General features: G+C 49.7%; 9 protein-coding genes across 9 annotated transcripts; 5 read left to right on the top strand and 4 right to left on the bottom strand.

Moving 5' to 3' along the window:
* Window positions 1-1502: 1502 nt before the first annotated feature.
* H6S33_008282 (uncharacterized protein) lies at window positions 1503-2803 on the bottom strand (the record flags this gene model as incomplete). The annotated part of the gene is made up of 1 exon (XM_044839742.1): window positions 1503-2803. A coding segment is annotated over one exon (1301 nt), but the record flags the coding sequence as incomplete, so codon positions are not given.
* Window positions 2804-3700: 897 nt separating this feature from the next.
* On the bottom strand, window positions 3701-7282 carry H6S33_008283 (uncharacterized protein; the record flags this gene model as incomplete). The annotated part of the gene is made up of 1 exon (XM_044839753.1): window positions 3701-7282. One exon carries the CDS (start codon window positions 7280-7282, stop codon window positions 3701-3703), a length of 3582 nt encoding a protein of 1193 aa, XP_044687828.1.
* A 301-nt stretch (window positions 7283-7583) lies between these two features.
* On the bottom strand, window positions 7584-7817 carry H6S33_008284 (uncharacterized protein; the record flags this gene model as incomplete). The annotated part of the gene is made up of 1 exon (XM_044839764.1): window positions 7584-7817. A coding segment is annotated over one exon (234 nt), but the record flags the coding sequence as incomplete, so codon positions are not given.
* A 56-nt stretch (window positions 7818-7873) lies between these two features.
* Window positions 7874-9727, bottom strand: H6S33_008285 (uncharacterized protein; the record flags this gene model as incomplete). Its single annotated transcript, XM_044839775.1, has 1 exon — window positions 7874-9727. A coding segment is annotated over one exon (1854 nt), but the record flags the coding sequence as incomplete, so codon positions are not given.
* Window positions 9728-10544: 817 nt separating this feature from the next.
* Window positions 10545-13403, top strand: H6S33_008286 (uncharacterized protein; the record flags this gene model as incomplete). The annotated part of the gene is made up of 1 exon (XM_044839786.1): window positions 10545-13403. One exon carries the CDS (start codon window positions 10545-10547, stop codon window positions 13401-13403), a length of 2859 nt encoding a protein of 952 aa, XP_044687831.1.
* Window positions 13404-14392: 989 nt separating this feature from the next.
* On the top strand, window positions 14393-16423 carry H6S33_008287 (uncharacterized protein; the record flags this gene model as incomplete). The annotated part of the gene is made up of 1 exon (XM_044839797.1): window positions 14393-16423. The coding sequence occupies one exon, from the start codon at window positions 14393-14395 to the stop codon at window positions 16421-16423; it is 2031 nt and encodes a 676-aa protein (XP_044687832.1).
* A 77-nt stretch (window positions 16424-16500) lies between these two features.
* Window positions 16501-18909, top strand: H6S33_008288 (uncharacterized protein; the record flags this gene model as incomplete). Its single annotated transcript, XM_044839808.1, has 1 exon — window positions 16501-18909. One exon carries the CDS (start codon window positions 16501-16503, stop codon window positions 18907-18909), a length of 2409 nt encoding a protein of 802 aa, XP_044687833.1.
* Window positions 18910-19938: 1029 nt separating this feature from the next.
* On the top strand, window positions 19939-21969 carry H6S33_008289 (uncharacterized protein; the record flags this gene model as incomplete). The annotated part of the gene is made up of 1 exon (XM_044839820.1): window positions 19939-21969. One exon carries the CDS (start codon window positions 19939-19941, stop codon window positions 21967-21969), a length of 2031 nt encoding a protein of 676 aa, XP_044687834.1.
* A 77-nt stretch (window positions 21970-22046) lies between these two features.
* H6S33_008290 (uncharacterized protein) lies at window positions 22047-25604 on the top strand (the record flags this gene model as incomplete). Its single annotated transcript, XM_044839831.1, has 1 exon — window positions 22047-25604. One exon carries the CDS (start codon window positions 22047-22049, stop codon window positions 25602-25604), a length of 3558 nt encoding a protein of 1185 aa, XP_044687835.1.
* Between the last annotated feature and the right edge of the window lie 900 nt (window positions 25605-26504).

A 26504-nucleotide genomic window follows, 5' to 3' on the forward strand; every position in this document is an offset into this window, starting at 1 on the left:
GATGTCATCAAGGTATACTACTACACCTTGATCCAAGAATTCCCTTAGCGCGTCATTCATCATGTTCTGGAAGGTCGCCGGCGCATTTGCCAGCCCAAAAGGCATGACGAGGTACTCAAAATGCCCGTACCGCGTACGGAATGCTGTCTTCCACTCGTCGCCGTCTTTGATCCTGATGAGGTTGTAACCTTCCTTCAGGTCAATCTTCGAGAAGATAACCGCGCCTGCCACTCGATCTCGTAGTTCGTCCATAAGTGGTAACGGATACCTGTTCTTGATGGACACGCGGTTAAGTCCACGGTAGTCAACGCAAAGTCGTAGACTACCGTCCTTCTTCTTCACAAATAGGATTGGGGCTCCTGCCGGGGATTTGCTCGGCCTAATCTTTCCCAATCGCAACATTTTGTCCAGGTACTCCCGAAGCACCTTCAGCTCGACTTCGGATAGGGAGTAAACGGGTCCCCATGGTGGCTGCTTCCCTGGTTCAAGATCTATCGCATGGTCGTAGGATCGATGCGGTGGTAATTTGTCTGCTTCCGATGGTAGGAAGACTTTAAGGAACCCATGGAACCAAGGGGGGAGGGTTTCGCGAAGGTTGACCGATTCATCTTCCAATAGACAAATGCTACCGATGAATTGGGCCTCCGGATCGTCCAGTAGACCCTCGTCCATTTCTATTTGAGGTTCCTTGTCAGTGAAGCATCGACTCTTGCAGTTCTCGCCATCGTAGGAAACTTCCCCATTTGTCCCTATAACCGGCTTGTGTTCTTTCAACCACCAGTTTGGTAGTATCGCATCGATGCCAGGCGGGAGAGGGGCGATCTCGAATGATAGTTGCGTTTGATGCCCCCTTGACATTATAATTAATGGTTGTGTAAAGGCGTGTCCCGTGCCCTTCATAACTTCTCCCGTAAATCCAAATACCCGGGCCGGGACGTCTCGTTTCACCTTCGGGACCTCAAAACTATCAACAAAAACAGCAGACAAAACAGGACCAGTCACACCAGTATCCAACAACACCTTACAAGATAAACATTTTTCCGCAAAACAAAGGAACTGATTAACGATAGGTCGAGGACCATGAATAGGTTCCTCCAAAATTTTCTGTTTTTTCTCCGGTTGGGACGCTCTCCCTTCCTGCCTTTTTCTTTTCATATTTTTTTTGTTGTTTTCCGTCAGTGATAACATAGCAATCTGGGGATACTCCTGACCTGACTCATCAGAGTCCCCTTTTAAAAATCCTCATCGAAATCCATCTCAGATTCCGATCCGCGTTCTCGCACAAACGCTTGCCCACTGGTGTACTCTGCAGCAGCCGTCGCAGCCGGCTTCTTAGCACGGTGCCTCATTCGCTTTCTCTGAGATTGGGGTTCCGGTGGTTCCATATCGTGGTCGCCATCGTCATCGCGGGTACGCTTTCGGGAGAAAGAGGAGATAGATGCACTGCTGTTAGCATCTGAACGACACCACTTCCAAAGATGACCCTTTCGGCCACACCGCACACAGGCTCCATCGGTCTTTCGCTGTTCTCGGACCGGCTGTGGAACTCCTTTGGTGGCTTCGTCGTAGTCGTGGTATATTGGCTTGTTCCCGACTTGTTCTTGCTGGTGCTCTTCTTATCTTGCCCTTTTTCTTTCTCCTCAGTCTGAGCCCTCCCCTTGATCTTAAACCCCTTCTCCTTTTGCCGCGAGTTTCCACCATTATTCGTCTCCCTTCCTCTCGACTCCGCTTTCCCCAACATTTTCATCTGCTCTTGATAAGCCTCATGAGCCTTGCCGGCTCGTTCCAACTGTTGGATGTACTCGGAGTCGTCATCGGTTGGATCGAAGCGTGAGTGGCGCTCCCGGATTTCATTTGGTAGCCCTTGGAGCAGGGCGGCGCGATAGGATGCTCCTTTCATCTGAGCATGCTGGTTCATGATCTCCATTCTCGTCAGGTAGTCTCCGATGTTGGCAGAGTACTTAAACTGCTGCATCTTCATCGCGTTCTCCATAGCCTCTTGAGTGCTTAGAAAACGTTTCCTAATCTCCTGACGGAACCGAGTCCAAGTAGCGTAGTCCGCGGCTGCCGGTCCAAGCATCTTGGTCTCGATATATTCCATAAACCATTCCTTTGCCAACCCACACGTATACGTCCCAGCGAACAGTACCTTGTTTCTGTCCGTTCGGAACTTCTTGGGCTTCTGCTCGAAGTAGATCTCGCACTCCATGAGCCAATGCCGCAGATTATGCTTTCTGGCATTATCGAACTCAAAGGGTATTTTGGCGAGCGAATCTACCATATCGTCGTCTTCAGGCGGCGCCGAATTCCGGTTCCCGCCTCGGTTCATTCTCCAATTCTTCCGACCGTGTGACCATTCACTGTTATCGTCGTCATCGTCGTCGGAAGGTTCTGGATCTCCCCCAACGTTTCCTCTTGGTGGATTTCGGGGAGGTAGATTTCCACCATTCCCTCCTACCGGAGCAGCTCCCACCGGTCGCCTGCCACTGTTTCCCTGTACTGGGCCGGCGTCCTCCGGTTTTTTGCCTCCGTTGCCTCCAACTGGACCAGCTTCTTCTGGTTGCTTGCCGTTCCCTGATGTTTGAGGGCCGGCATTTTGGGGGTTCTTGCCGTTGCCAACAGGAACCGTTCGGGGTGCATTAGGGTCTAAAGGAGCACTGGCCACGGAAGGTGCCACTGACAGGTGTTGTCGCAGTAGTTCCTCCATCTCGGCTATCCGTTGGTTTCTTTCCTCATCGGACCGCTTGAATTGCGCAAACCAAGCTCGTTGCTCCCCTTTCTCCTGCTCCCGCTCTTCTCTCATGTAACGGGGGTCCTTTCTAAGGGAAATAGGTTTGTATAGAATAAAGACGGCCGTGCAAGATAGACAATCAGGTTGCAGATTATTCTAAGATACTATCGCTAGAACTCAATAATCTTTAAGGGCTCTGCTACCGATAATAACTTGGTTTTTCTTTCTCATGAAGACTGGAGAGAACAGGACTGAAGGGCGAGAATGAACCTGAGTACTTATACTCCGAAGGCCTCTATTCTCTGCTCCTAACTCCTTACTAAGTTCCGGTGGGCCTTCCCTCAGTACCGGAAACAATACCACCGCTACCCCGCTTTTCTCTAAGCGTCAGCAGGTGTTTCCGATACCCAAGGCAACCACCCTTAGTCAAAGCCTTTGTAACACCTGCAGCCTAGGTTGCCACACAACCGAGGACCTGCATGAATGAGCTGCCGCTCAGGTGTAAGCTTAATCATTGCTGTAGACTTGCGCTTATTGTAGACTTCCCTAGCAGAGTTCCTGCCTTTCGGCGGACTTTACAATGCTTAGAGGATACAGAGGATCACCGGTCAATCAGAGCTTTACTCTGGCCGGTCTTCTAGTCATTGGCGAGGCATAGACTCGTCAGTCATTGCTCCCATGAATAGATCCGCTTCCTAGCGCCCGGAATGTAGTTACTCTAACAGCTGGTAGCTAACCACACTGCCGGTACTTGCATATCACCGTGCAACTGGCTTCTAACAATAACTCTCAGCATGTAACCGGGCCCTGTGTGTACTCATACACCAGACAGTTGAAATGGCTCCGTTACACCACTCCCCTCTTCCAGGATCTTGGTCTCCGAGATCTATATCTATTCTAATTACCATCCATTCTATATGACAAGAAACTCCGTGATATGCAAGGAAATGAAAACCCAAAGGAAATAATCTACACCCCAACAATCCGCTTGTCCTTGGGTTTCTTAGGATACCTCATATGGAAATCCCGAAGGGCTTCTTCAGCACTCTTCTTGAGATGCTCCCAAGGTTCCCATGTAGCATCCTCGTTCTCATAACCTTCCCACAGCACTAGATATTCCACTCGTCTTCTCTTCTTATTGACCTGGCTATCAGCTACCTCTCGGACAACCCAGTTCTGTTCTCCCTCAACCTCTTCGGGTTCCGGTGGGGGAACTCTTCTCTCAGGATCTACCGGTGCTCTGTAGGATTCTAGGAGAGAGACATGAAAGACCGGGTGGATTCCCATCTGGGGGGGAAGAGAGAGCTTGTAGGCACGAGTACCAATAGCTTCTAAGACCTTAAAGGGTCCCATCTTCTTCTGATCCAGTTTTCCCAAAGGCCGCTTTGTTTGCACATTGCGCCGGTCCAACATAACTTCATCTCCGGGCTTGATTTCAGGGGGTGCCAGGGCATGAGCATCATACCACCGGGCCATCCTTAATCTAGCTTTACCCAAGCTGGCGTTCATAGCCTGCCAGATAGATTCCCATTGAGATATCATGACCTCGCTTGCTGGATTGTTCCATTCTACTCCTTCCTTTGGGTCCGGCCAGTTGGTCCTGGGTTCATATCCATAGTTGGCATAAAAAGCCGATACTTTGGTAGACTCAGAGACCGCCGAGTTATAAGCATACTCTGCCAGAGGCAAGAGTTCTGCCCAGTCATCCTGTTGATATGAACAATAACTCCGCAAGTAATGTTCCAGGGTCTGGTTAACTCTTTCTGTTTGACCGTCCGTTTGGGGGTGGAAAGAAGTGGACATCTTCAGCTTCACATTGAGGAGGCTCATGAGAGATTGCCAAAAGTAAGAGATGAACCTGCTATCTCTGTCCGAGACTATGTCATCAGGTAAACCATGGAGTCTCCAAACTTCCTTCAAGAACAACTTAGCCAAATCTTCCGTTTTATTGAGGGTAGGAAGAGGGATGTAATGTGCCATCTTCGAAAAACGGTCCACTATTACCCAGATCTTTGTAAACCCACTAGATTCCGGTAATCCCACAATGAAGTCCATAGAGATGGAAGTCCATGGCCGATAGGGTATCTCCAACGGTTGGAGCATACCAAACTTCTTGTGTCTTGAGGTCTTATTCCGCTGGCAGCTGTCACAGCTCCGGACATATTCCTCAACATCCTTATCCATGTTGGGCCAAAAGAAGTTGTTTTTCACCCGCTCAAGTGTCTTAAATTGGCCAAAGTGACCAGCCACCTTAGAGTCATGGGTATCGGACAGTATTTCCATCTGAAGCTTCTTGGCTTTGGGTATGTACCATCTATTTTTGTAGAAGATGAGACCGTTCTTGACCGACAAGTTCTGGTCCAAATTTGGTTTCCTTTCAACCAGGGAGCGGTGCAATTCTTGCCAGAAACTATCCTCTTTAGCAGCCGCATATAGACGCTCCAAGAATGTATTCTGCAATTGATTCACCCTGACAGCCGCTAGCTTTGCAGGATCCAAAACCAATTGACCTGGCCTAAAAAAGATCTGTGGCTCCGGCTGCAGAGTTTCACCTCCCTCTCCAAGGCGGTGATCCCAGCGCCTAGATAGCACATCAGTCTTGCCATTCTTTTCCCCCGGTCTGTAGACAACTTTGAAATTGTAGCCTGCGAGGTCTTCAGACCATCTAGCTTGCCGCCTAGTGAGAACCTTGGTAGAATTAAAGTACTCCAAGTTCTTGTGGTCTGTAAAAACCGTGATTTCCTGCTCACAAGATTTAAGCATGTGTTCCCATTCCCGGAAAGAGGCTACAATAGCTCCCATTTCCTTATCATGAATGTCATAGTTGATCTCAGCAGGGGAGAACTTCTTAGAATAGAATGCCACCGGATGTAGCTTTCCATCGTCCCCATACTGAGAGAGCACTGCTCCTTTTGCAAAATCACTGGCATCTGTCTCGACCACCGTTCTCCTACTAGGGTCAAAGTGAAGGAGGATTGGAGCGCTTGTGAACAGCCCCTTGAGTTCTTCAAAGGCCTGCTCATGTGCTGCCGTCCAATACCATTTCTTGTCTTTTTGCAGGAGATCAGTTAATGGTTTGCAAACTTTACTGAAGCCTTCAATAAAGCGGCGATAGAAGTTTGCAAATCCGAGGAATGCCTGTACTGCCTTGATATTCTCAGGGACCGGCCATTCCTTAACTGCTTCCACCTTGTCTTCTGACATAGATACTCCTTCCTCCGAGATATGATAGCCTAGGTATTCTACTTCTCGGACATGGAAGGATGTCTTACTGATCGAGGCACAGAGCTTAGCTTCCCTAAGCTTCTGTAGTACCTTCTTGACCAATAGCTCATGCTCTTTCTCAGTCTCCGAGTAGATGAGGATGTCGTCGATGTAGACAACCACTCCTTCATCCAGTAGTTCCTTTAGCACATCATTGATCATTGCCTGGAAGGCAGAGGGAGCATTGCATAGACCAAATGGCATCACATTATACTGATACAGTCCATAGCGGGTTCTGAAAGCGGTTTTCCACTCATCACCTTCTGCTATCCTGATCAAATTGAAGCCGTTCTTCAGGTCTATCTTTGTGAAGATCTTGGCCTTGAACAACCTGTCTCTGAGCTCACTCATGATAGGCAGCGGGTACTTGTCCTTGACGGTGACCTTGTTCAATCCTCTGTAGTCCACACAAATCCGCAATGTCCCATCCTTCTTAGGAATGAACAGTATGGGCGCCGCAGCAGGGCTGTTAGATCTAGAGATCTTTCCTGAAAACAACTCCTTGTCCAGGTACTCTCGGAGGGCCTTCAACTCTGGAGCGGAACATGGGTACAGCGGGCCAAATGGGGGAGCGGTGCCAGGCAAGAGTTTGATCTTCAAATCATTATGGGAATGCGGCGGCATTTCCTCAATCTTCTCTTGACTGAACACATCAGCCCAATCCCGGTATAGGTGGTGTATTTTCTCAGCAATATCACCTCCGTCCTCATCATGCCATACTGAACCAACCAATTGATAGACTGTCTCTTCTTCTTCCAACATTTGGTATGGAGAGATTAGTTCAATTTTGGTGGCCGCTGGGAGACAATTCTGCTTGCAGTAGTCACTCCTCCAGCTCATGGTGTTGAGTTCCCAATTGATGTCCGGGTTATGCTTCCTAGCCCAACTAATTGGCAGGTAACCGGCCATTCCTTCTTCCAAAGTAGCCATTTCCCATCGGAGTGTCTCTTTATGATCTCCCATAGTCATGCGGACCGGGTGAGTGTAATACTCGCCTCCTCCCATCATGACATCTCCTTGAGCATCAAACATTGTCAGAGGTTGATCCCGCCGCACTAAGGGAATTCCATGTTTCCTGACAAAACTCTGGTTGAGGATAGCTCCTGTACAACCGGTGTCAAACAGGAAGGACCCTTGGGCGCCTTCATCCTTTCCTTTGACTGTCCATGACAGTCCTGCCTTCAGTATAGGTCTTTTTCCATGTACTGGTAAGGAGGGAAGCCTCTGTTCCAACCTTCTTTTCTTAACAGCGGGTTCTGAACTTGTTTCTCTCTGTCTTTTCAACATGGCTAATAGCTCTGGGCACTACTAAGATCAAAAGATCTTTTGGTTCTATTCCCAAGCGATTATATAGCTGGTATGATGTGTAGTAATTCTTAGTAGCGGTTTGAAAGTGTCTTGGTAGCAAATGTAACTTTGGTAGAGCACTGACAGACCAGCTGTTTCGGGTCTTAAACCCATCCTCAGAGTGCTTGGAGCAATCAAATAGGCGGAAACACAATCATAATTTTTATTCAAGAGAAACATAGAAACCGGAAACCCCATATAAAAGAAAACTAGTAAACATAGACCCAAAACAGACACTTTTCTACCAGAGGATTTCATTGTCCGAGTCTTGCTCAGGCTGCAAAACAAAATCTTCTGTAACCTCCGGGAGTACAACAAGTGGATCTTCTGCTACTACAGCAGCCACTTTAGCCTTCTTCTGAGAGTTGGACTTGCCATTCCCTCTTTTCCGCTTTTGTACTCTCACTGCTGCCACTCGGACAACAGTAGGTTCCTTGGACCAACAATCGGTCCATTTGTGTCTGGACTTGCCGCACTATTGCACAAGTCAGTCTATGCACTCTACCAATAGGGAGTACCGGAAGGTCATACCTTCAAGCATACTTCTGCTTTCCTTCTTTCTTCTAGAATATCCCCCGGGATACCCTTCAGTTCCACCGCTTTGTCTTTAGGTCCAGGAGTCTTCTGAGTTCCGGAGGAGCTCGCAGCTTCTCTTTTCCTCTTAGGCTGCTGGTCTTTCTGAGCGGGGGAATCTTTCTTGGTCCGAGGGTGCGCTTTCTCAGCTGCCATCCCTTGGTACCTCTCATGGGTGTGCCCTAACTCTCTTAGAGCAGCTATCCGCTCCATCAAGGACTTTGGCTTGGGATTAAAAAGAGCCCAACTCATGCCTAGGTCCGGGAGGAGGGAATTATGAATCTTGTCATCCACCAACTGACCCTCATAGCCAGTCTTCCACATCAGCTGAATAATAGTATTCAGGAAGAGGTCTATTCCTCCTCGAGCTGTGTGGGTGAGGGTATTCCATTGGGCTACAGCATCATCTCTAGAGATGGCTTCACCGAAGGCAGCTCTAAAAGCATCCACAAAGGAATCCCAGCGCTTCCATCTCTGATCCAACTGTACCGTCATTCCAGCAAGACGGTTGGCGGAGGCTTGATCAATTGAGTTGTGGTATGCCTCATACCATCGGATCGCTGCCTCGCCTTCCATCAAGTTGCCTGCATATCGGATCTTAACCTCCTCAGAGGTAAAGGATAGGCTCTCAATGGAGAAGACATTCTCACATTGCCGGATAAAGGTCTCCACTTGCTCCGCCTTGCCCTGGAACTTGGAAGGTGGTGGTGCCTTCGGTTCTCGAGCCCTGGTGGAAGTAGAAGGGGGAGAGGCGGCCGGAGGTCGGAACTGCTGGGACATCATAGCCAACAGATCCTTCTGCTGCTTTTCCAACTTCTTCTTGAAATATCTCCGCCAGGCTCTTCTATCACCACCTTCTGGTTCCGAGTCTGAACTGTCTGAATCTCCAGGAGCAGGAGCTTGGGCCGCGGGGAGAGGAGGGTTCTGATTTCCACCACTTCCTCCCTGTGGCTGAGCTGGAGGGGGAGCGGCGGCCGGAGGTGACACTGGTGCCGGATTGCTAGCCAATGGTGAGGACGGTGCTCCTTGAGCGGCACCGGACATGGTAAACCTTCCTGGGTTCCTGGCTAGTGGACTGGGAGGTCCTCGGCCTGCACCTGAGAAGAACTCTCCTTCAAAGTCAAAGGATCGGTCAGTTCCTCCAAGGAGCGGGTGTACTCCACAGAAGCGGCTAGGTGGTAAGGGTGAGGCTCCCACCGCTGGCTGCACAATAGGGATAACTCTCCTAGTGGATCTAACCGGAAATGCTGCAAAGGGGCTGGCCTTCCGCTGCATTGTCCTGGTAGCTGCCCTGGAAGAGGACCTGGAGGCTGGAATTGGTGCCGGAGTTGCTGGTCTGGCCACCACCAGTCTTCCTTCATCAAGGGCTCTCTGTATCTCGGCCACAAAGTCCGGTGGAGTAGCCGGGTTTGTCCACTCAATCTCCATGGCATCGGCATTCAGTTCATCTTTCTCCACATACTTCCGGAGTTCTTCCTGGACAGAGTTGACCTCCATCCTCATGTACTCAAGAGCTTCTGCCAACAGAGCATTCTGTGCTGCCTGGCGCTCTTGTACAATGAGTAGGGCCTGACTGCCCCGGGTCAACTGATTCTGCAGGCTGTGTTGAAGGTAGGTCTGAAGCTCTGTGAAGAACTGTTGGACGGAAATCTCATCGGTATCCTGCCAGGCAGGCTCACAACCGGGGATGTAGGTCTGTAGAGCGGTCCTGGGCTTCTTGACAAGCTGTGTCTGCCCGGTGGCATCAAGCTGGAGGGGCACCGGCTGCCATTCAATCTGCAGGGGTGCATCCGGAGCGGGGAGGGCGGACATTTTGTATAGAGGAAGAATAATCTGAAGGTGACTTGAGCCTTAAAGATTATCTGTAACGGGGGTCCTTTCTAAGGGAAATAGATTTGTATAGAATAAAGACGGCCGTGCAAGATAGACAATCAGGTTGCAGATTATTCTAAGATACTATCGCTAGAACTCAATAATCTTTAAGGGCTCTGCTACCGATAATAACTTGGTTTTTCTTTCTCATGAAGACTGGAGAGAACAGGACTGAAGGGCGAGAATGAACCTGAGTACTTATACTCCGAAGGCCTCTATTCTCTGCTCCTAACTCCTTACTAAGTTCCGGTGGGCCTTCCCTCAGTACCGGAAACAATACCACCGCTACCCCGCTTTTCTCTAAGCGTCAGCAGGTGTTTCCGATACCCAAGGCAACCACCCTTAGTCAAAGCCTTTGTAACACCTGCAGCCTAGGTTGCCACACAACCGAGGACCTGCATGAATGAGCTGCCGCTCAGGCGTAAGCTTAATCATTGCTGTAGACTTGCGCTTATTGTAGACTTCCCTAGCAGAGTTCCTGCCTTTCGGCGGACTTTACAATGCTTAGAGGATACAGAGGATCACCGGTCAATCAGAGCTTTACTCTGGCCGGTCTTCTAGTCATTGGCGAGGCATAGACTCGTCAGTCATTGCTCCCATGAATAGATCCGCTTCCTAGCGCCCGGAATGTAGTTACTCTAACAGCTGGTAGCTAACCACACTGCCGGTACTTGCATATCACCGTGCAACTGGCTTCTAACAATAACTCTCAGCATGTAACCGGGCCCTGTGTGTACTCATACACCAGACAGTTGAAATGGCTCCGTTACACGAGGGTGTACTGGACGATCCGGAGGCCCAATTCATCGGTAGCATCTGTCTATTGGAAGATGAATCGACCAACCTCCGCGAAACTCTTCCCTCTTGGCTCCATGGGTTCCTTAAAGTCTTCCTACCATCGGAAGCAGACAAATTACCACCGCATCGATCTTACGACCATGCGATAGATCTTGAACCGGGGAAGCAGCCACCATGGGGACCCGTTTACTCCCTATCCGAAGTCGAACTGAAGGTGCTTCGAGAGTACCTAGATAAAATGTTGCGATTGGGAAAGATTAGGCCTAGCAAATCCCCGGCAGGAGCCCCAATCCTATTTGTGAAGAAGAAGGACGGTAGTCTACGACTTTGCGTTGACTACCGTAGACTTAACCGTGTGTCCATCAAGAACAGGTATCCTCTACCGCTTATGGACGAGCTACGAGATCGAGTGGCAGGCGCGGTTATCTTCTCAAAGATTGACCTGAAGGAAGGTTACAACCTCATCAGGATCAAAGACGGCGACGAGTGGAAGACAGCCTTTCGTACGCGGTACGGGCATTTTGAGTACCTCATTATGCCTTTTGGGCTGGCAAATGCGCCGGCAACCTTCCAGAACATGATGAATGATGCGCTGAGGGAATTCCTGGATCAAGGTGTAGTAGTATACCTTGATGATATCCTAATATATAGCAAGTCTCGAGAGGAACACAGGGAGCTGGTCGGCAAAGTACTTAGCAGGCTACAAGAATACAACCTGGTCGCCAACCCGAAGAAATCGTTCTTCGAGCTCACTGAAATCGAGTTCCTCGGTTACATCCTTGCCACAGCAGGCGTCACCATGGCACTGGATAAGGTTATGTCTGTTACGAATTGGCAAGCCCCGCGCAGCGTTAAGGAAGTACAGATCTTCATGGGCTTTGCCAACTTCTACAGAAGGTTTATCCACAATTTCTCCGGGGTCTGTAAACCCATTACCGATTGTCTCAGGGGTGATGCTAAGAACTTTGTCTGGTCTATGACGGCCCAAGCAGCCTTCGAAAAACTCAAAACCCTGTTTACGTCTGCGCCGATCTTGGTCCACTTCTCTCCAGATCGCCAGACTATCGTGGAAACAGACGCAAGTGATTTTGCAATTGCCGCGATTCTATCCCAGGTTATCGACGGAAAGACTCACCCCGTTGCCTTCTATTCTCGAAAGCTTAACCCAGCGGAACTCAACTACGATGTCTGGGATAAGGAGATGCTAGGAATCGTGTCAGCTTTTAAACAATGGCGTCACTACCTCGAAGGACCTAGCCGAATGGTCCTCGTCTACACGGATCACAAGAACTTGGAATATTTCTCAAAGACCAAGGTTCTTAACCGACGACAGGCAAGGTGGGCTGAGTCTTTGGCAGAGTTTGACTTTAAAATTATTTACCGCCCGGGAATCAAAAATGGGAAGGCAGATGCACTATCGCGACGGCCGGAGTACCGTCCTGAAGGGGGAGGCACGCTTGGGAAACAGCCGATAGACAGGTTCTTTAAGCCCGGACAGTTGGCGGAGGAAGAGTTTGTGGTATCAGCGGTGTCGCTTGCCTCCAAGGGGGTGATTGACTGGTCTAAGAATTTTCTGGATCATGTCAGGCAGGCGGCATCGGGAGACCCGATATGGGTAGGATTGAAAGAGAGAGTTGAGCAAGGGGAGAAGCTGGGGGAATTGAAGGATATCACTGAGAAAGACGGACTACTCTTCTATAAGAACCGACTCTACATTCCGGTAGACGATCGTATCAAGATCCGAATTGCACAGTCAGAACACGATTCGAAGGTGGCAGGACACTTTGGACAAGATAAAACTTTGGAACTCATCACGCGCAACTTCTATTGGCCAAAAATGAACGAGTGGATTGACGATTACGTTCGGTCATGTGACGAGTGCCAGCGTAACAAACCCAGCCGCCATAAGAAATACGGTGCGCTTCTACCACTGTCCACGCCACATTCTGTCTGGCAATCGATATCAATGGACTTCGTCGTGCAGTTACCGGAATCAAAGGGATATAACCAAATCTGGGTAGTAGTCGATAGGTTCTCGAAGATGTCGCACTTCATCCCCCTAGTAGCAGAAACGACCGCGCAGGATTTAGCGAAGATATTCCTTGGTCAAATCTGGCGACTCCATGGACTGCCTCTTGATATAGTTTGCGATAGGGACGCCAAATTTACTTCAAGCTTTTGGGCATCCCTTATGGAATTATTGGACGTGAGGATAAGAATGAGTACGGCTTTCCACCCTCAGACCGATGGGCAAACAGAACGGGTCAACCAAACCCTCGAGCACTACCTACGAGCGTTCTGCAATTACGAACAAGATGATTGGGCAGAGCTACTCCCGTTGGCGGAGTATGCTTACAACAACTCGGTTACCACCGCCACGGGTCAATCTCTGTTTTATATCAATTACGGTTACAACCCAAGGACCAACTGGCCGACGGAAGCCGAAGTGGTCAACCCAACCAGTGACCTGTACGCTCACTTCATCCGAGGAGTTCACGATTCTGCTCTCGCTCGTTTGACAGACACCAGGGAGAAGATGGGGAAATACTATGATCGGAAAAGGAACGAACCGCCGAATTTTAAGATAGGTGACATGGTCATGCTCAATGCGGCCAATATCAAGACACGTCGTTCCACCAAAAAGCTCGATCATAAGAAACTCGGTCCGTTCAAGATCATCCGACTAGCGGGAAAACGAGCCTGTGAATTGGAACTGCCACCACAATCAAAATCCATAACGTGTTTGTTACGGGCATGCCAAGCATTTACGGGAGTGAGAGAAAGGCTAGTAGATACCCCAATACCCTCTGTACGCTAATATCAACTCTGGACCACACTCGCGGAGTGTGGTGCGACCAAATTACGACCAAAAAACACAGAGTCATAAAAAACACGTTTTCGACCCCAATAATAACCCCCGGAGCGTTAAACCGCCGGAGGGGAGTGTTTTGGTACCGGTGGATATATGAGGGACAGCTGGAATCAATCGGATCGAAGATCGGACCGCTCGGAGCGAATCGGCGCAAGCTGCCAGCCGACCGAGTACCTATCGGCGGTACCTATGGGCATGAGAGGACTCTGCTATGTGGGAAAGCGATGTGGGAAGAGGCCTGAGTAGGTAGCCTTGCCGTCCGAGACCTCCGAATAGCCGACGCTGACGATTATCCACCAGACGGCCGATGGAGAAGAAACATCGACAGGGAAACGTGCATTAGAGTGGATAAATAGGTTGAGGGGTTTCAGCTGGTTTAGGAGTTTGGGTTACGGACTTAGGAGTTAAATGTTCTTGGTTGTTTTTCAGGGTCTCGGGCATGCCCCGAGTGTATTCTGTATTATTAGTAGATTGGGTCCTCGAGACATAAGCGAGGGATATAAATACTGTGTCATTCACTGACTAGCCAAACCATTATCGGCGAAATCAGAGTCTTAACAATATAAATCGTTGATACGCGAGTTACAACTTTATTTGACTATACTTTTGGAAATACTTTATTCTATTGTGACTTCGAACTATACCTGAACTATTACGTCGAAGACGGTCGAACATCACACGCTAACTCTAGTGAATCTTTGTTGATAACGTAGCTCGCGGGGCCCGTATCGGATCAAGGAGAATCATACCCGACGTTGACTGAAGAGACCTTGGAGACTTCTACCTTTGTAGCTGTTAGCCGAACTCTGAGCTCTGCGTAGTGTACTCTTGTGGTCTGGTACGCATCCCTCACAGTATATTGTTACTCGCAAGTTCACTTGGAGTAACGAAGTCACCTCAAAAAAGAAGAACTATCACCATTATCCCTTACCACAATGGCATTTCGAGGGGATAATTACTTCATAGATACCTCGGCCGTAACTGAGGAGGCCGGAGGAGAAGATTCTATGGTAATATCAAGGGTTGCTAGCCCAGATCCCCTACTCCAGGGAGGACCCTCTACACACACTAGGTCGACGAAGAGAAACTCTGCTCAAGCCCAGTTTACGAGGTCCATGCAGGAGTTTTTGGATACCCATGCGGCACAAATGAGGTATCTTGGTGCAGCTGGACAGGCCGTTTGGCAGCAGCTACAAAACCTCCAGGAACAAGTGCAGGGGAGTGGGCAGGTTCTGGATAAGAAAGTACGGCAAGAAGCTATCGCCCAGAAGCAACATCTCGAATCGCTCTTTGAGCTCGTCTCCCATGTCCAACAAGAACACGAAGCAGCACGAGCCGCCGACCACGAGGTCCTGGACCGTAACCATCGAATTACCCAGAACCAACTGTTGGAGGCGGAACGGCAGCTGAGACTTGCAAGAGAAGAGCGAGAGCAGGAAAAAAGGGAACAGCGGGAACTGTTGGCACAATTCAAGCAGTCTGATGATGTAAGAAACCAACGAATAGCCGAAATGGAGGAACGCCTACGACAACATATGTCGGTAGCACCCTCCATGGTAAGCATTCCCCTGGACCCTACTGCACCCCAAACGGTTCCTGTTGGTAATGGCAAGAACCCCGAAAACGCTGGCCCAGTAGGAGGAAATGCTGGTCCCGTAGGAGGAAACGGAGGCAGGCAACCAGAGGATGCCGGCTCAGTGCAGGGAAATAGTGGCAAGAAACCGGTGGGAGCTGCCCCCGTCGGCGGGAATGGTGGAAATCAACCTCCCCAGAACCCACCAAGAGGAAACGTTGGGGGAGATCCAGAACCTTCCGACGACGATGACGACGATAACAGTGAATGGTCGCACGGTCGGAAGAATTGGAGAAGAAACCGAGGCGGGAACCGGAATTCGGCGCCGCCTGAAGACGACGATATGGTAGATTCGCTCGCCAAAATACCCTTTGAGTTCGATAATGCCAGGAAGCATAACCTGCGGCATTGGCTCATGGAGTGCGAGATCTACTTCGAGCAGAAACCTAAGAAGTTCCGAACGGACAGGAACAAGGTACTGTTCGCCGGAACGTATACGTGTGGGTTGGCAAAGGAATGGTTCATGGAATACATCGAGACCAAGATGCTAGGACCGGCAGCCGCGGACTACGCTACTTGGACTCGGTTCCGTCAGGAGATTAGGAAACGTTTCTTAAGCACTCAAGAGGCTATGGAGAACGCGATGAAGATGCAGCAGTTTAAGTACTCTGCTAACATCGGAGACTACCTGACGAGAATGGAGATCATGAACCAGCATGCTCAGATGAAAGGAGCATCCTATCGTGCCGCCCTGCTCCAAGGGCTACCAAATGAAATCCGAGAGCGCCACTCACGCTTCGATCCAACCGAGGACGACTCCGAGTATATCCAACAGTTGGAACGAGCCGGTAAGGCTCATGAGGCTTATCAAGAGCAGATGAAGATGTTGGGGAAAGCGGAGTCGAGAGGAAGGGAGTCGAATAATGGTGGGAACTCGCGGCAGAAGGAGAAGGGGTTTAAGATCAAGGGAAGAGCTCAAACCGAGGAGAAGGAAAAAGGGCAAGATAAGAAGAGCACCAGCAAGAACAAGTCGGGGAATAAGCCAATATACCACGACTACGATGAAGCCACCAAAGGAGTTCCACAGCCGGTCCGAGAACAGCGAAAGACCGATGGAGCCTGTGTGCGATGTGGCCGAAAGGGTCATCTTTGGAAATGGTGTCGTTCAGATGCTAACAGCAGTGCATCTATCTCCTCTTTCTCCCGAAAGCGTACCCGCGATGACGATGGCGACCACGATATGGAACCACCGGAACCCCAACCTCAGAGAAAGCGAATGAGGCACCGTGCTAAGAAGCCGGCTGCGACGGCTGCTGCGGAGTACACCAGTGGGCAAGCGTTTGTGCGAGAACGCGGATCGGAATCTGAGATGGATTTCGATGAGGATTTTTAAAAGGGGACTCTGATGAGTCAGGTCAGGAGTATCCCCAGATTGCTATGTTATCACTGACGGAAAACAAAAAAAAAAATATGAAAAGAAAAAGACAGGAAGGGAGAGCGTCCCAACCGGAGAAAAAACAGAAAATTTTGGAGGAACCTATTCATGGTCCTCGACCTATTGTTAATCAGTTCCTTTGTTTTGCGGAAAAATGTTTACCCTGTAAGGTGTTGTTGGATACTGGTGCAACTGGTCCTGTTTTGTCTGCTGTTTTTGTTGATAGTTTTGAGGTCCCGAAGGTGAAACGAGACGTCCCGGCCCGGGTATTTGGATTTACGGGAGAAGTTATGAAGGGCACGGGACACGCCTTTACACAACCATTAATTATAATGTCAAGGGGGCATCAAACACAGTTGTCATTCGAGATCGCCCCTCTCCCGGTTGGCATCGATGCCATATTACCGAACTGGTGGTTGAAAGAACATAAGCCGGTTATAGGGTCAAATGGGGAAGTTTCCTACGATGGCGAGAACTGCAAAAGTCGATGCTTCACTGACAAGGAACCTCAAATAGAAATGGACGAGGGAGTATTGGACGATCCGGAGGCCCAATTCATCGGTAGCATTTGTCTTTTGGAAGACGAATCGGTTAACCTCCGCGAAACCCTTCCCTCTTGGCTCCATGGGTTCCTTAAAGTCTTCCTACCGTCGGAAGCAGACAAATTACCACCGCATCGATCTTACGACCATGCGATAGATCTTGAACCAGGTAAACAGCCACCATGGGGACCCGTCTACTCCCTATCCGAAGTCGAGCTGAAGGTGCTTCGGGAGTACCTGGACAAAATGTTGCGATTAGGAAAGATTAGGCCGAGCAAATCCCCGGCAGGAGCCCCAATCCTATTTGTGAAGAAGAAGGACGGTAGCCTACGACTTTGCGTTGACTACCGTGGACTTAACCGCGTGTCCATTAAGAACAGGTATCCGTTACCACTTATGGACGAACTACGAGATCGAGTGGCAGGCGCGGTTATCTTCTCGAAGATTGACCTAAAGGAAGGTTACAACCTCATCAGGATCAAAGACGGCGACGAGTGGAAGACAGCATTCCGTACGCGGTACGGACATTTTGAGTACCTCGTCATGCCTTTTGGGCTGGCAAATGCGCCGGCGACCTTCCAGAACATGATGAATGATGCGCTGAGGGAATTTTTGGATCAAGGGGTAGTAGTATACCTTGATGATATCCTAATATATAGCAAGTCTCGAGAAGAACACAGGGAGCTGGTCGGCAAAGTACTTAGCAGGCTACAAGAATACAACCTGGTCGCCAACCCGAAGAAATCGTTCTTCGAGCTCACCGAAATCGAGTTCCTCGGATACATCCTCGCCCCAGCAGGCGTCACCATGGCACTGGATAAGGTTATGTCTGTTACGAACTGGCAAGCCCCGCGTAGCGTTAAGGAAGTACAGATCTTCATGGGCTTTGCCAACTTCTACAGAAGATTTATCCACAATTTCTCCGGGGTCTGTAAACCCATTACCGATTGTCTCAGGGGTGATGCTAAGAACTTTGTCTGGTCTATGATGGCCCAAGCAGCCTTCGAAAAACTCAAAACCCTATTTACGTCTGCGCCGATCTTGGTACACTTCTCTCCAGATCGCCAGACTATCGTGGAAACGGACGCAAGCGATTTTGCTATTGCCGCAATTCTATCCCAGGTTATTGACGGAAAGACTCACCCTGTTGCCTTTTATTCTCGAAAGCTTAACCCAGCGGAACTCAACTACGACGTCTGGGATAAGGAGATGCTAGGAATTGTGTCGGCCTTCAAGCAATGGCGTCACTACCTCGAAGGACCTAGCCGAACGGTTCTCGTCTACACAGATCATAAGAACTTGGAATATTTCTCAACAACCAAGGTTCTTAACCGACGACAGGCAAGGTGGGCTGAGTCTTTGGCGGAATTTGATTTTAAGATTATTTACCGCCCGGGAACCAAAAATGGGAAGGCAGATGCACTATCGCGACGGCCGGAGTACCGTCCTGAAGGGGGAGGCACGCTTGGGAAACAGCCGATAGACAGGTTCTTTAAGCCCGGACAGTTGGCGGAGGAAGAGTTTGTGGTATCAGCGGTGTCGCTTGCCTCCAAGGGGGTGATTGACTGGTCTAAGAATTTTCTGGATCATGTCAGGCAGGCGGCATCGGGAGACCCGACATGGGTAGGATTGAAAGAGAGAGTTGAGCAAGGGGAGAAGCTGGGGGAATTAAAGGATATCGCTGAGAAAGACGGGCTACTCTTCTATAAGAACCGACTCTACATCCCGGCAGACGACCGTATCAAGATCCGAATCGCACAGGCAGAACACGACTCGAAAGTGGCAGGACACTTTGGACAAGACAAGACACTGGAACTCATCACGCGTAACTTCTATTGGCCAAAAATGAACGAGTGGATTGATGACTACTGTTACGGGCATGCCAAGCATTTACGGGAGTAAGAGAAAGGCTAGTAGATACCCCAATACCCTCTGTACGCTAATATCAACTCTGGACCACACTCGCGGAGTGTGGTGCGACCAAATTACGACCAAAAAACCCAGAGTCATAAAAAACACGTTTTCAACCCCAATAATAACCCCCGGAGCGTCAAACCGCCGGAGGGGAGTGTTTTGGTACCGGTGGATATATGAGGGACAGCTGGAATCAATCGGATCGAAGATCGGACCGCTCAGAGCGAATCGGCGCAAGCTGCCAGCCGACCGAGTACCTATCGGCGGTACCTGTGGGCATGAGAGGACTCTGCTATGTGGGAAAGCGATGTGGGAAGAGGCCTGAGTAGGTAGCCTTGCCGTCCGAGACCTCCGAATAGCCGACGCTGACGATTATCCACCAGACGGCCGATGGAGAAGAAACATCGACAGGGAAACGTGTATTAGAGTGGATAAATAGGTTGAGGGGTTTCAGCGGGTTTAGGAGTTTGGGTTACGGACTTAGGAGTTAAATATTCTTGGTTGTTTTTCAGGGTCTCGGGCATGCCCCGAGTGTATTCTGTATTATTAGTAGACTGGGTCCTCGAGACATAAGCGAGGGATATAAATACTGTGTCATTCACTGACTAGCCAAACCATCATCGGCGAAATCAGAGTCTTAACAATATAAATCGTTGATACGCGAGTTACAACTTTATTTGACTATACTTTTGGAATTACTTTACTCTATCGTGACTTCGAACTCTACCTGAACTATTACGTCGAAGACGGTCGAACATCCTACGCTAACTCTAGTGAATCTTTGTTGATAACGTAGCTCGCGGGGCCCGTATCGGATCAAGGAGAATCATACCCGACGTTGACTGAAGAGACCTTGGAGACTTCTACCTTTGTAGCTGTTAGCCGAACTCTGAGCTCTGCGTAGTGTACTCTTGTGGTCTGGTACGCATCCCTCACAGTATATTGTTACTCACAAGTTCACTTGGAGTAACGAAGTCACCTCAAAGAAAAGAACTATCATCGTTATCCCCTATTACAATGACTACCCGAAGGGATAATTACTTCATAGATACCTCGGCCGTAACTGAGGAGGCCGGAGGAGAAGATTCTATGGTGATATCAAGGGCTGCTAGCCCAGACCCCCTAGTGACGGGAGGACCCTCTACAACAACTAGGCAATCGAGTAAACGCTCTGCTCAAGCCCAGTTCGTGAGGAATATGCAGGAGTTTTTGGATACCCATGAGGCACAAATGAGGTATCTTGGTGCAGCTGGACAGGCCGTTTGGCAGCAGCTACAAAACCTCCAGGAACAAGTCCAAGGGAGTGGGCAAATCCTGGACAAGAAGGTGCGACAAGAAGCCATTGCCCAAAAACAACATCTGGAATCGCTCTTTGAACTCGTCTCCAGTGTCCAACAAGTACATGAAGCTGCACGAGCCGCCGACCACAAGGTTCTGGAGCAAAGTCATCTGCAAACCCAGAACCAGTTACAGGAGGCGGAGCGACAACTGAGGATGGTAAGAGAAGAGCGAGAGCAGGAAAAAGGGGAGCAACGAGCTTGGTTTGCGGAATTCAAGCGGTCCGATGCGGAAAGAAACCAACGGATAGCCGAGATGGAGGAACTACTGCGACAACATCTGTCAGTAGCACCTTCCGTGGCAAGTGCTCCCTTAGATCCTAATGCACCCCGAACGGTTCCTGTTGGCAATGGCAAGAAACCCGAAAATGCTGGCCCAGTAGGAGGAAACGCTGGTCCAGTAGGAGGGAATGGAGGCAGGCAACCGGAGGATGCCGGCCCAGTGCAGGGCAATAATGGCAGAGGACCGGTGGGAGCTGCTCCAGTTGGCGGGAATGGTGGGAATCAACCTCCACAAAACCCACCAAGAGGAAACGTTGGGGGAGACCCAGAACCTTCCGACGACGATGACGACGATAACAGTGAATGGTCGCACGGTCGGAAGAATTGGAGAAGGAACCGAGGCGGGAACCGGAATTCGGCGCCGCCTGAAGACGACGATATGGTAGATTCGCTTGCCAAAATACCCTTCGAGTTCGATAATGCCAGGAAGCATAACCTGCGGCATTGGCTCATGGAATGCGAGATCTACTTTGAGCAGAAGCCCAAGAAGTTCCGAACGGACAGGAACAAGGTACTGTTCGCTGGAACGTATACGTGTGGGTTGGCAAAGGAATGGTTCATGGAATACATCGAGACCAAGATGCTAGGACCGGCAGCCGCGGACTACGCCACTTGGACTCGGTTCCGTCAGGAGATTAGGAAACGCTTCTTAAGTACTCAGGAGGCTATGGAAAACGCGATGAAGATGCAGCAGTTTAAGTACTCTGCTAACATCGGAGACTACCTGACAAGAATGGAGATCATGAACCAGCATGCTCAGATGAAAGGAGCATCCTATCGCGCCGCCTTGCTCCAAGGACTACCAAATGAAATCCGGGAGCGCCACTCACGCTTCGATCCAACTGAGGACGACTCCGAGTACATCCAACAGTTGGAGCGAGCCGGTAAGGCTCATGAGGCCTATCAAGAGCAGATGAAGATGTTGGGGAAAGCGGAGTCGAGAGGAAGGGAGACGAATAATGGTGGGAACTCGCGGCAAAAGGAGAAGGGGTTTAAGATCAAGGGGAGGGCTCAGACCGAGGAGAAAGAGAAAGGGCAAGATAAGAAGAGCACCAGCAAGAACAAGTCGGGGAATAAGCCAATATACCACGACTACGACGAAGCCACCAAAGGAGTTCCACAGCCGGTCCGAGAACAGCGAAAGACCGATGGAGCCTGTGTGCGATGTGGCCGGAAGGGTCATCTTTGGAAGTGGTGTCGTTCAGATGCTAACAGCAGTGCATCTATCTCCTCTTTCTCCCGAAAGCGTACCCGCGATGACGATGGCGACCACGATATGGAACCACCGGAACCCCAACCTCAGAGAAAGCGAATGAGGCACCGTGCTAAGAAGCCGGCTGCGACGGCTGCTGCGGAGTACACCAGTGGGCAAGCGTTTGTGCGAGAACGCGGATCGGAATCTGAAATGGATTTCGACGAGGATTTTTAAAAGGGGACTCTGATGAGTCAGGTCAGGAGTATCCCCAGATTGCTATGTTATCACTGACGGAAAACAACAAAAAAAATATGAAAAGAAAAAGGCAGGAAGGGAGAGCGTCCCAACCGGAGAAAAAACAGAAAATTTTGGAGGAACCTATTCATGGTCCTCGACCTATCGTTAATCAGTTCCTTTGTTTTGCGGAAAAATGTTTACCTTGTAGGGTGTTGTTGGATACTGGTGCAACTGGTCCTGTTTTGTCTGCTGTTTTTGTTGATAGCTTTGAGGTCCCGAAGGTGAAACGAGACGTCCCGGCCCGGGTATTTGGATTTACGGGAGAAGTTATGAAGGGCACGGGACACGCCTTTACACAACCATTAATTATAATGTCAAGGGGGCATCAAACACAGTTGTCATTCGAGATCGCCCCTCTCCCAATTGGCATCGACGCGATACTACCGAACTGGTGGTTGAAAGAACACAAGCCGGTTATAGGGGCAAATGGGGAAGTTTCCTACGATGGTGAGAACTGCAAGAGTCGTTGCTTCACTGACAAGGAACCTCAAATAGAAATGGACGAGGGTGTACTGGACGATCCGGAGGCCCAATTCATCGGTAGCATCTGTCTCTTGGAAGATGAATCGGTTAACCTCCGTGAAACTCTTCCCTCTTGGCTCCATGGGTTCCTTAAAGTCTTCCTACCATCGGAAGCCGACAAACTACCACCGCATCGATCTTACGACCATGCGATAGATCTCGAACCAGGGAAGCAGCCACCATGGGGACCCGTTTACTCCCTATCCGAAGTCGAACTGAAGGTGCTTCGGGAGTACCTGGACAAAATGTTGCGATTGGGAAAGATTAGGCCGAGCAAATCCCCTGCAGGAGCCCCAATCCTATTTGTGAAGAAGAAGGACGGTAGTCTGCGACTTTGCGTTGACTACCGTGGACTTAACCGAGTATCCATTAAGAACAGGTATCCGTTACCACTTATGGACGAACTACGAGATCGAGTGGCAGGCGCGGTTATCTTCTCGAAGATTGACCTGAAGGAAGGTTACAACCTCATCAGGATCAAAGACGGCGACGAGTGGAAGACGGCATTCCGTACGCGGTACGGGCATTTTGAGTACCTCGTTATGCCTTTTGGGCTGGCAAATGCGCCGGCGACCTTCCAGAACATGATGAATGATGCGCTGAGGGAATTCTTGGATCAAGGTGTAGTAGTATACCTTGATGATATCCTAATATATAGCAAGTCTCGAGAGGAGCACAGGGAGTTGGTCGGCAAAGTCCTTAGTAGGCTACAAGAATATAATCTGGTCGCCAACCCGAAGAAATCGTTCTTCGAGCTCACTGAAATCGAGTTCCTCGGATACATCCTTGCCCCAGCAGGCGTCACCATGGCACTGGATAAGGTTATGTCTGTTACGAATTGGCAAGCCCCGCGTAGCGTTAAGGAAGTACAGATCTTCATGGGCTTTGCCAACTTCTACAGAAGGTTTATCCACAATTTCTCCGGGGTCTGTAAACCCATTACCGATTGTCTCAGGGGTGATGCTAAGAACTTTGTCTGGTCTATGACGGCCCAAGCGGCCTTCGAAAAACTCAAAACCCTGTTTACGTCTGCGCCGATCTTGGTACATTTCTCTCCAGATCGCCAGACTATCGTGGAAACGGACGCAAGTGATTTTGCTATCGCCGCAATTTTATCCCAGGTTATTGACGGAAAGACTCACCCTGTTGCCTTTTATTCTCGAAAGCTTAACCCAGCGGAACTCAACTACGACGTATGGGATAAGGAGATGCTAGGAATTGTGTCAGCCTTTAAACAATGGCGTCACTACCTCGAAGGACCTAGCCGAACGGTTCTCGTTTATACGGATCATAAGAACTTGGAATATTTCTCAACAACCAAGGTTCTTAACCGACGACAGGCAAGGTGGGCTGAGTCTTTGGCGGAATTTGACTTTAAGATTATTTACCGCCCGGGAACCAAAAATGGGAAGGCAGATGCACTATCGCGACGGCCGGAGTACCGTCCTGAAGGGGGAGGCACGCTTGGGAAACAGCCGATAGACAGGTTCTTTAAGCCCGGACAGTTGGCGGAGGAAGAGTTTGTGGTATCAGCGGTGTCGCTTGCCTCCAAGGGGGTGATTGACTGGTCGAAGAATTTTCTGGATCATGTCAGGCAGGCGGCATCGGGAGACCCGACATGGGTAGGAATGAAAGAGAGAGTTGAGCAAGGGGAGAAGCTGGGGGAATTGAAGGATATTGCCGAAAAAGACGGGCTACTCTTCTATAAGAACCGACTCTATATTCCGGCAGACGACCGTATCAAGATCCGAATTGCACAGTCAGAACACGATTCGAAGGTGGCAGGACACTTTGGACAAGACAAAACTTTGGAACTCATCACACGTAACTTCTATTGGCCAAAAATGAACGAGTGGATTGATGATTACGTTCGGTCATGTGACGAGTGCCAGCGCAACAAACCCAGCCGCCATAAGAAGTACGGTGCGCTTCTACCATTGTCCACACCACATTCCGTCTGGCAATCGATATCAATGGACTTCGTCGTGCAATTACCGGAATCGAAGGGATACAACCAAATTTGGGTAGTAGTCGATAGGTTTTCGAAGATGTCGCACTTCATTCCCCTAGTAGCAGAAACGACCGCGCAGGATTTAGCGAAGATATTCCTCGGTCAAATCTGGCGACTCCATGGGCTGCCTCTTGATATAGTTTCCGACAGGGACGCCAAGTTTACTTCAAGCTTTTGGGCATCCCTTATGGAATTATTGGACGTGAGGATAAGAATGAGTACGGCTTTCCACCCTCAGACCGATGGGCAAACAGAGCGAGTCAACCAAACCCTCGAGCATTACTTACGAGCGTTCTGCAATTACGAGCAAGATGATTGGGCAGAGCTACTCCCGTTGGCGGAGTATGCTTACAACAACTCGGTTACCACCGCCACGGGTCAATCTCCGTTTTATACCAATTACGGTTATAACCCAAGAACCAACTGGCCAACAGAAGCCGAAGTGGTCAACCCAACTAGTGACCTGTACGCTCACTTCATCCGAGGGATTCATGATTCTGCTCTCGCTCGCTTAACAGACACCAGGGAGAAGATGGGGAAATACTATGATCGAAAAAGGGACGAACCGCCTAACTTCAAGGTGGGAGACATGGTTATGCTCAATGCGACCAATATCAAGACACGTCGCTCCACCAAGAAACTCGATCACAAGAAACTCGGCCCGTTCAAAATCATCCGACTAGCCGGGAAACGAGCCTGCGAACTGGAACTGCCGCCACAAGTCAAAATCCATAATGTGTTCCATATTGAACTCTTGGAACGGTATCGACAAAGCAGTATCCCAGGCCGAGAACAACGTCCCCCAACTCCCGAAGAGGTCGATAAGGAAGGAGAGGTGCTGTACGAAGTGGAAAGTATCGTGGGGAGCCGGAAAAGCAGAAGAGGATTAGTGGAATACCTGGTGAAATGGCGGGGCTATTCGATGAGTGACTGTACGTATCAAGTCATGGACGCTATGGATGAGGAAGTACTTGACCTTGTCCGCGACTTCCATCGAAGGAACCCCAAGGCCGTGAAGGACCAACGCCTGAGACTATAGAGGTACCCTACGGGGCTAAGTCCTTCCCCTCCACAGACACCGCGGGTGATATGTGGAGCAGGTTTACTGGAACCATAGTCTGTCAGAAGATGTCCCGAGACGTGACACCCTGGAAGGGGGGTAAGCTGTTACGGGCATGCCAAGCATTTACGGGAGTAAGAGAAAGGCTAGTAGATACCCCAATACCCTCTGTACGCTAATATCAACTCTGGACCACACTCGCGGAGTGTGGTGCGACCAAATTACGACCAAAAAACCCAGAGTCATAAAAAACACGTTTTCAACCCCAATAATAACCCCCGGAGCGTCAAACCGCCGGAGGGGAGTGTTTTGGTACCGGTGGATATATGAGGGACAGCTGGAATCAATCGGATCGAAGATCGGACCGCTCAGAGCGAATCGGCGCAAGCTGCCAGCCGACCGAGTACCTATCGGCGGTACCTGTGGGCATGAGAGGACTCTGCTATGTGGGAAAGCGATGTGGGAAGAGGCCTGAGTAGGTAGCCTTGCCGTCCGAGACCTCCGAATAGCCGACGCTGACGATTATCCACCAGACGGCCGATGGAGAAGAAACCTCGACAGGGAAACGTGTATTAGAGTGGATAAATAGGTTGAGGGGTTTCAGCGGGTTTAGGAGTTTGGGTTACGGACTTAGGAGTTAAATATTCTTGGTTGTTTTTCAGGGTCTCGGGCATGCCCCGAGTGTATTCTGTATTATTAGTAGACTGGGTCCTCGAGACATAAGCGAGGGATATAAATACTGTGTCATTCACTGACTAGCCAAACCATCATCGGCGAAATCAGAGTCTTAACAATATAAATCGTTGATACGCGAGTTACAACTTTATTTGACTATACTTTTGGAATTACTTTACTCTATCGTGACTTCGAACTCTACCT

The sequence above is a fragment of the Morchella sextelata genome (assembly GCF_020137385.1).
Source record: "Morchella sextelata strain SCLS chromosome Unknown scls_26, whole genome shotgun sequence".
In the NCBI taxonomy this organism is placed as follows: domain Eukaryota; kingdom Fungi; phylum Ascomycota; class Pezizomycetes; order Pezizales; family Morchellaceae; genus Morchella; species Morchella sextelata.